At 40.1% G+C, this 10,000-nt stretch overlaps 1 protein-coding gene across 1 annotated transcript in view; it reads left to right on the forward strand.

Moving 5' to 3' along the window:
* LOC143038063 (UDP-glucosyltransferase 2-like) overlaps window positions 1–7,356 on the forward strand; it is a 22,614-nt gene extending 15,258 nt beyond the window's left edge. Inside the window, exons 3-4 of the mRNA XM_076206960.1 lie at window positions 3,937–4,156; window positions 4,977–7,356. Coding sequence (XP_076063075.1) covers window positions 3,937–4,156; window positions 4,977–5,253 — 497 coding nt within the window. The 3' untranslated portion in view covers window positions 5,254–7,356. The remainder of the gene's footprint in view (window positions 1–3,936; window positions 4,157–4,976) is intronic.
* The last annotated feature ends 2,644 nt before the right edge of the window (window positions 7,357–10,000 follow it).

Raw genomic sequence — 10,000 nt, forward strand, 5'->3', positions numbered from 1 at the left:
GAAACAGGAGGAAGACAAAAATAGAAAGAAAAACTGAATCAAAGAAACAGTGAAACGGGAGGAAAAAATCCTGAAGAAAAAGAAAATTAAGAAAAGATAAAAAAAAAAAAATCCAAAACCGAGGAGAGGGAAGAGAGAGATACGAGGAAAAAGGAAAAATATACATAAAAGTCAAAGACAGGCAATTAACTCACATAATATGACGTCTCGAGAAAACTCTCTCACCATCATGGACCGGACCAGAGCTTCTATTCTTCAGGACAATATTTCACCGAAGAGCCGGGGATCTGGAGATGGTAATGAAGAAATTTGAGGAGGGTAGCTGAAGGGACCAGGAGTAGAAACGATCAGCTGTCTTTCTTTAGTGGAGTCGTCGCCAATTATGAAAGAAATCTACGTGACTCTTGACCATAGAGACGAGACGTGGAAAAAGAGGAAAAAGAAAGAGAAGAGAAAAAATACTAAAACGAAAAAAAAAGTTTCAAATGAGTAAACAAATAAATTAATCAAAACAAACGAACATGAATAGATGAGTAACTACGCCAATAGATAAACGAACACGCAAACAAGATGAACCTAGAAATAACAGCTTGACGTTATCCATACAAACAACTACTTCATATAAGCACCTGATTGGCCAAGCTTCAGCATATGTTGCCCCTGATTGCCCAAGCTTCAGCATATGTTGCCCCTGATTGGCCGATTGGCATGAAATGTTCACCAATCAAGGAGGAGCTCATGGCAAGTACCTGCCAGGGGTGGTCCTGCGAGGCAGACGTCAGAGAGGATCATCTCCCTACCACCGATCTTCAAAACCTGCCAACATTCTCGCTTCCACTTGGATATGTAGCCCCGAGGGGCTGGTATTCGGTCTACGGACCGAAACCAGATCTCCATCAACTATGAATATATTTCCTCCACTTTTTCACATAAGGAAATGAGACAATCGGCGATTGATCACCTCCTATTACTACTATAATCCAGTGATATATAAACAGTAGTTCCGTATTAGTATAACACAATGGTTCTTGTCGAAAGGATCTTTGGGAATATCCAAGGACCGTTGACAGCCATCGTTGGGCCGCGGGTTTCCAGTCAATGAAATTCTCGAGTAGGCAATTATCATGACCAATCAGGGATGAAATGTGGTTCGATTTGACTAACTGGAGGCTAAGATGCGATAAGTGTGTGGGTGTAGATTATAATTACGATTATAGACACGAGAGGAGGAGAGAAAATCAAAGAAAAATGGAACATATATTCTATTGTGACTAGCCTACCGTCATGCAATTCCATTCAGTTTAAAATAATTCCACACCGCAGCCTCCTCTCCCATCCTCTCCCACCCTCTCTGCTATATAAAAGGCTATTCAATTCTCTATTCTCAATTCCTTTTCTTTCTCATTTTCTTTTTTCTTTTGTATCTTCTCCTACTCCAACCCTCGTTCTTTTACTTCGCTCCTCTTTTTTTATCCTCCTCCGTTCTTCTTCTCCTCCTCCTCCTACATTCCTCCTCCTACTCTACTCCTTTTCCTTTACCTCTTCTTCCTCTTCCCCTTCTTCCCCCCTCTTTCCCTTTCAACCCTTTCTTCCCCCTTTTCCTCCTCATCCTCCTCTTCCTCTCTTCTTTCTCCTCTTCTACCTCTTCTTCCTCCTCTTCCCCTTACTCCTCCTCTTCCTCCTCTTTTTCCTCCTCCTCTCCCTCCTCTTCTTCCTCCTCTTCCTCCTTTTCTTCCTCCTCTTCCTTCTCCTCTTTCTCCTCTTCCTCCTCCCCTCTTCCTCCTCCTTTTCCTTCTCCTCTTCCTTCTCCTCCTCCTTCTCCCCTCCAAACCCTCCTCCTCCTCCTCCCGTAATTAATGTGGCGCACAGAGCGTCGCCTCGCAGTTCTCAGAAATTCATCGTTATTCTCAGAGAGTGGGCCATCCGCCAACTGGCCCCGCCGCACTTGGGGCACCGTGCCTGGCTCTGTTACCATCTCCCCTCCCCTCCCCTCCCCTCCCCCCGTCTCCCACTCTCCCCCTCTTCTTCCCCCTCCCCTGTCCTCTTCACCGGCCCTTCCCACCGTCTTTGTAGCCGGCTCTTGTTGTCCCTTCACTTCTCTTTGTGTTGTACTCTTGTGTTAAACAATGAATCAAGAATAAAGTAAGAATGCAAATGTAGTAGCAAGAGCGAATGTAATTGTTGTCATTGATATTATTACTATCTTTTGCTCTCTTTACTCTTGCTCCTGTTGTCTTCATGGATCAATTATTATGGCCAAATGAACGAGGTATTTCTGTCTGAAGGACGTCGGTTAGAATGATCTCCCAGTTGTCTGTTCCCTGAGTACTCCAACCATCTCACCTCTACCCGGAAGTACAACCCCGTGGGGTTGGCACTTGGTGTGTGAACGAGACCTGAGATTTTTTTTTTCATAAGAATTGACAAGTTAAAACTCTTCCCATCTTCCTCCTCCTCCTCCTCCTCAGCATTATCGGTGATACTGTACAATGAATATAAAAAATAAATTCCCAGTTTTATTGCATTTGGACTCATTTCTCTTAGTTTTCGTTCTTCCGTGCAAAGGGACATCAGTTCTCCTCTCTTCTTACCTCTTCTATCCCTTCCCCATATGTTACGTGTTTACATGTTTTTTTTTTACCCGTAATATGTTACACATTTACATTTTTTTCACCTATAATTTCTTATTACGTAAATGTTTGATTTTCCGTTTATTACAGTAAATTGTATCTGGTTTCTGTATTAGAATACTTTAAAGATTCTAAAATCATATTTTTTATTCCACTCACATCATCTACATCCGAGGGCATGTTTATGTAATAATCTGACATCCTCCCCTAACACTGTGTGCTATTCTTCATTTAGCAGAAGAGAAATTCTTCCTTTACTTTTCGGCCCATTTTGCACACACACACACACACACACACACACACACACACACACACACACACACACACACACACACACACACACACACACACACACACACACACACATTTTTTCTATAGGAAAACTACTTTCCTCTGTCGCGACTTACCGAGCCCCCATGTCCTTGTGCTTTGGTTCTTCATATACAATTTCTGCCTTCGGGCTAATTACTAAAGATAATTTAAGAGACTGAGTTTACATTTGTATTCTGCATAAGCCCAGAATGAATGATATCTCCATCTTTCTATCAAGAGTTCTTCATCTGCTCTCTACTAAGATATTTTTCTCTCTTGAACAATTCTATCTTTCCCACGAGCTCTTGATCAGCTCATTTGTATTATTATTTATTACTTATATATACAGTATGGTTGTATTAATATTTACTTTCCCATAGATATCAGATTTGTGTTTTTCTCTTTCGTGTGTTTATATATATATATATATATATATATGTGTGTGTGTGTGTGTGTGTGTGTGTGTGTGTGTGTGTGTGTGTGTGTGTGTGTGTGTGTGTGTGTGTGTGTGTGTGTGTGTGTGTGTGTGTGTGTGTGTGTGTGTGTCTGGTGCCTTTCATTACCTGGTTAACTTCCAAGTTCTATGAAGTTTTAGGACACATAAAGATCTCCACTCGTTCCTGCACAAGCGAAATGGTGTACCTTCCCCGTTAGGTTCTGATTCGCTCTTGTTCTTCCCCGTCAGGTTCTGATTCGTTCTTGTTCTTCTCAGGTTCTGATTCACTCTTGTTCTTCCCCGTCAGGTTCTGATTCGCTCTTGTTCTTCCCCGTCAAGTTCTTTTTCGTTCTTGTTCTTCCCCGTCAGGTTCTTATTTACTCTTGTTCTTCCCCGTCAGGTTCTTATTTATTCTTGTTCTTCCCCGTCAAGCTCTGATTCGCTCCTATTTTTCCCAGTCAGATTCTTTTTTGCTCTTGTTTTTCCCCGTCAAATTCTTTTTCGTTCTTGTTCTTCCCCGTCAGGTTCTTATTCGCTCTTGTTCTTTCCCCGTGACAGGTCACCCTTCGGTCAAGGTCTTCATCTCGCACTGTGGCGTCCACGGCACTGCTGAAGCCCTCTACCACGGGGTCCCGATCCTCGGCCTCCCGATCACCTTCGACCAGCCTCGAACCTGCGCGAGACTCCATCGTCGAGGGGAAGCCATCGCTCTCGTATGGGAGGAGCTCACCGCAGACGCTCTTCTCGATGCCGTTCGTCAGATCACGCAAGATCCCAAGTGAGTTAAGGCTTTGACTAACCTAATTAAGTTCTTTAGTGGGTTTAGAGGAATCTTGTCGGAGCTTCTTTTCGTAGTGAGATAAGAGTTAATGGGTTATGTCGATAACACAGGATCAAGTAATAATCGTTTTCACAAAAAATATACTCTGAAGTTTCACCGACTTTCTTCACATCCTCTTATAAGATTAAGTCTCCACTTTTAAACTGATGAGTATGTTTTGTTTCAAACTAGATGGACGTTTGATCGAAAACAAATTAGCAGTAGCTTAGATCATAGAATTTTTTTTATCTGAATATAGTTAAGAGAAATAGTCACAACAACTGAATTAGCCAAGCTAATAACCACTATTTTAGATTATAATTCTAAGCAAAACACTTCTCAGTTTATTGAGCCAATATTTCTGTGGAATTTAACACGTAAAGATATACGCATAATGTACCCAGAAAATTTTACAATCACATACACATATAAAAACACATACACATACAAATACACAAGCCCATACACAAAAACAATGTTTCCCTCTACATCGTTAATACATGATCTTCTTTGACTCAGTTGTTGTCGCTACACCTAGGGTTTGGGTGGGGTGTGGGATTGATTGAAATAGCCTTAACCTCACTACAAAGGTCACCCTCCTTAACCTGAATTAAGCTGGCCTGTGTTCCCTAGAACAGTCTGCAAAATGTGCTATTCTAACAAAGAGGTCGAATACGAAAGCCGAGACTTACTTTTACTACTCGAAAAACTCTGAATTCTGAACCTAATATCAACCACGTTCTCGAGACCCATATTGACTTCGACCAACTTTCCATAGGTATACGAAACGAGTGGAGGCCGTGTCTCAACGTCTCCGAAGTCAACCTGAAGGAGGACTGGACCGCGCCGTGCGATGGGTCGAGTACGCCATTACCTACGGCGACGACTTCCTCCAGTACGCAGGAGCCCGACTCCCTTTCTACCAGTACCTCCTCCTCGACGTCATGGCCATCCTCCTTGTCCTTCTGGCTATCGTCTCAGGGGCTTCCTGGATTTGCCTGCGGAAGATCTATAAGTGGTTTTACCCCTCAGGCGTCAAGGGCAAATTGGATTAACTCTGTCCAGATGGTGGTCCCTGTGACCGCGACAGTGGCCTATGCCATACTTCTCGTCTTCGTCGGGGTGGTTCTCTTATGACCTTCGAACTTGCCAACGGGAACCTGGGGGGAAGTCCTGCAGTAACTCGACCAAGGTCCTTCTCTTTCTCCTCGTGTTGTTATACAATTGGTGTCTGGTAGCAAGGAAGCTAGAAGACTGTGTGCTATTTGTTAGTTTTTCTTTTAGACTATGAGGTTTAATGTCTCTTCTTGTGCGTGCGCATTGGTGTGTTTACTGTGTACTGTGTGCTATGCGCCGCGTATGTTTATGTATTTATGTGTTTATGTGTATATGTATGCACGTTCATGTGTTCATGCACTCATGTATACTTCTTCTTGTGTATGTGTAATTGTGAACTTAATTTGTGTATAAGAATATGTATTCGTGTGTATGTACACATGTGCTTATGTTTACGTGTATATACACGCTTTTATGTGTATGTATGTATGTACGTAGTTACCTAACAGTTTTTATCTAATTCTATATATGAGAAGAGAAACGTTCGTGGGATCCTATGCGTGTGTGTGTGTGTGTGTGTGTGTGTATGTGTCTGTGTGATTCACCATGGTCTTGGATTACGTGTTGGACTCGTGATCGACAGCTATTTTCCTCCCGGAAGAGAGCTCAGAGCTCATATGACCAATCTATGGGTAATCCTGTGACATACGCACACACACACCCAACTCCCCGCCCACGAGAGTGGGAGTAACGACTCGCAGCTCAGCGATACTGAAATTATTTCAGCCCTGGGCAGGATTCGAACCCGGACCACCGTAGTGGCGGCCAGGAACTCTACCAACTGAACCATCGAGTGTGTGTGTATGCATGTGTATATTTGTGGTTATGTATATGTTTATGCCTCTTGATCTACACACGCAAGTCTGTATTTCGAAGGCGACCTGTTCTCCCAAATGAACGCATCCTCACCCACTTAAACCCCAAAATACTTTTGTCATTCCTTTCTGGCCTTGAGGGCGAGAACTTATCCAGAGTCTCAAATATAAGATAAATATTTATTAACTTTTAAGATACAAAAATCTGATTCCAAGGACTCGTTTTTGTGATATAGAATAGTGTATATATATATATATATGAATATGAATATATGAATATAGCTGTATACGTGTTTTTTATTTGTATGTTTTATTTACTGTCCAACTAGTATACTGTATAGACTGTTCTTATAAGTCTATACAGATGTTAAGTCATGAAAATAAAGTACAGAACTGTCGTAAAAACTGTCGAGTTGGTTCAGTATTGATGTATTACCAAACAGGGTCAGTATAATTTCTGTTATAAACATACACGTCGGTGTAATACAGATTTGTAGATTAAGTTGATGGAAAGGAATTTTTAGTAAATCACGTTGCAAATGTAACGCTGTACTAGTGTCTAGCTCGAAGGATATTGTTACAGATGTATTACACAGTTTTCTTTATAATGGTATCTCTACACAGGCATGCATATATGCGCACATCTGTGTATACTGAAATGCTTACAGGCAAGCCACTGGTTAGATTTCTAGTTTGTCATTTTACAGATATTGTAGTGTGCAGGTGTAATTGTTGAATGGAAGCATTGTACATATACGGCACTGTACTGGTGTGGAAGTGTAAAGATGTAAAAGTATACAGGTGTGGCAGTGTAGGTGTTTCGTGTACAGATGTCTGCCATGAACGTCGAGTTATACCACAACCAAAAAATACAAATTTGCTGGACGCTTGTTACGATAAACAGAAGAAGAAAAAATTAAACGTTTTGTAATTTCTAGTACATGTTCATTAAATGGGATTTTAATGACATCTGTGAAGGTATTTCTGGTCCTCAATTTTGACTACCTTGTTTTTTAAAAGTTTACTTCATGTAATAATCATGAGGGGTAGCCAACTTTTTTACCGGTATTTGTTTCACGACTATGCTCATCTCTTCGTCTAAGGGCCGATTCAAACTATACGGTTCGTCTTCGTACGGTCACGTTTCGTTAGCATTCCGTCAAAATGTCGCTGTGTTCACACCATGCGTCTGGGATGCGGTCAGTCGGTGTACAGCTGTTGTTCCGGCATAGCACCAAGATATTTTGTGCAAAGGAGTTCACTGCAATTGATCTTCTTTTAGATGAAGATGAGGAGTGTAGGATTAGAAAAAAAAAGAGATTGTGGGGACACAACTGCCTTAGGTGAGCTAAGATGAGAGGGAGGAAGGGGTGGTGTATGGGAGTGACTGGATGGGAGTGAAATGGGTGGGAGTGGTTACGTGCCTTTTGACTTGGCTACCTACCTTATAAGGGGGAAAACCTTGATATATAGATAAGCAACTTCCAACGAAAAATAAAGACAAAGGGTGAATTTTGAATTCTTTACAAGTTCCTCGTAGCCTCTGACCAGTTCCACGCCTACTTCTTCATTTTGCAAAACCAAAAGTTTCCACAGACTAAAGGCAAGTCATGCCCTCTCCATTCTGTTACCATTACACGATATTCACACTTACGGTTAGGATGCGGAACGATATCGTGACGTAACATTTCGTATCCAATTTACGAACGAAGGCTGTACGAAAAACGAATGATAGATGGAACGTATAATATGAACAGGTTCATTGATTTCAATGTAAAAATAATTTACGTACGAAAGCAGATCGAAGACGAACCGTATAGTGTAAATTGGACCTTAATAGTTAGGAGAATAGATCCCCAGGGCTTTCAGGAATAGGCCCGAGGTAACACTGTCCTTAAATAAAGGTAAAACTCCCGCGCCAGGAGCTGCTGAGTAGCTGCGGCCGAAGCCGTCCTTTTTACCCTATGCACTTGGACTGTTGGGGGCAGGTAAAATTCACTGCTGGGAATCGGAGAGAAGTGCGGGATTCGAACCCACAAATAAGTGAATATGAGATTGAATGATGAATGAAATAATATAGGTAACCTCCAAAGAATATAGGTTTCCTCTAAACAGTGAATTTAATGCCTAATTACTCCTAATGATAAAAACAACGGGAAAGAAATCATGTCTCATTAAGATATATATAAGATATCGTATTTCATTCATTCTTGAATGTAATGCTCAGCATAAGATCATTTAAAAAAAACATCGGTAGAACCCCATGAAACATCCCAGAATAATGAAAATGTGATCTACATTTCAGAACCAATGTTAATGTTATCGTAAAAAAAGTGACCAAACTCTCAAACGTTTTCCAAAACGTTGTACGCAAGAACCTGGTTTGCGTATTTTCCACCTCTTGTGGACAGAAGAATTGTAATATTGACACGATAGAACACAAAAGAACAATTGAATACGCCCATAATAAATCTACCATTTTCAATCCCATTCAGAAGGAAAACCATACTATCGACTGAAACAGTGTTACTATAATGTAATTGTAACTGTTAAAGAAAAACTATAGAATGAATGTATTTCTCCAAAACAAATAAGTTGCCGCAGTGAGCCTCAGTATAATATTTCTAGAAATTTCGAACAGGCTTTGATGACTAGGTCCCTTTCTGGCAACAAATTAGGTCACATGACCTAGTCTTTTATGAACAGATTATATTTGCTATACGAGTTCATTTCCTGAGCCTTTCTACCAGAATGGCCCACTTCGTATACCATTACAAGCGGACAAATTCGCGTGTGGCACTTGTTGCTATTTGTTAGTGGAAGAAAGATTTAAAGGCACATTTTCATGTGCACCACTTGCGTTCAAACCAAGAGCCGAATTTGGAGAAACTCGTGCGTTAACTGCCATTTAGCGTTAAAAAAAATAATAGATGTATAAGTAAGTAATCAAATTAATAAATAAACAAATAAATAAACAAGTAAATAAAATAATCAAAGATAAATAAACAAGTAAATATATATATAAGTAAATAAATATATCAATAAATGAATAGATAGATAAAAAATAAATAGATAAATAAATAAATAAGTAAAATAATAAATAAATAAAAGAATAAATGAATAAATGAATAAATAAATAGATAAATGAATAGATGAATAGATGAATAAATGAATAAATGAATAAATGAGTAAATGAATAAATGAATAAATTATTAATGAATAAATTATTAATGAATAAATGAATAAATTATTAATGAATAAATGAACAAATGAACAAGTGAACAAGTGAACAAATGAACAAATTAATAAATGAAATAATGAATATATGAATAAATAAATAAGTCGATTAATTAATTAATTAATCAAATAATCAAATGGATTAAAATAAATAGATAAACAGATAAATAAACAAAATAAATTAATAAATCAATAAACAAGTACATAATTTTCACATCACCACTGAAACATGTACTATTAATTCAATGGTAGACATTTTCTTACCCATCAATCGCAACGAAACCAGGTAAAACCATTTTCCGTGTGCAAGCGCACTCACATGCCAAGTTTCTGTAATGGAATTAGGAAGGAGGGCGATGTACGTTCCACGAAAATCGTCAGGCCACCGATTTGGCCCAAATTTACCTCCAGAGGGAGAGACCCGTGCACAGAGCACTGTGGAGCAGAGGCGAGGAACCTGGACCCAAGGGCTTGTGTGTGGCGACCTGCCAAAATTGAACCGATTTCCTGATTTTTCACATTTCCGCCTGTGGCACCCTTACCTTTGGCCTGAGTGGTGTCCAAGTGCAATTGACAACAAGCCTGGTGGCCCTCCACTCGTGGGTCAGATGGTGGTTCAATCGGAGCAGATTAA

Source organism: Oratosquilla oratoria, chromosome 23, assembly GCF_046742065.1.
Source record: "Oratosquilla oratoria isolate Oo_2021 chromosome 23, ASM4674206v1, whole genome shotgun sequence".
In the NCBI taxonomy this organism is placed as follows: Eukaryota; Metazoa; Arthropoda; class Malacostraca; order Stomatopoda; family Squillidae; genus Oratosquilla; species Oratosquilla oratoria.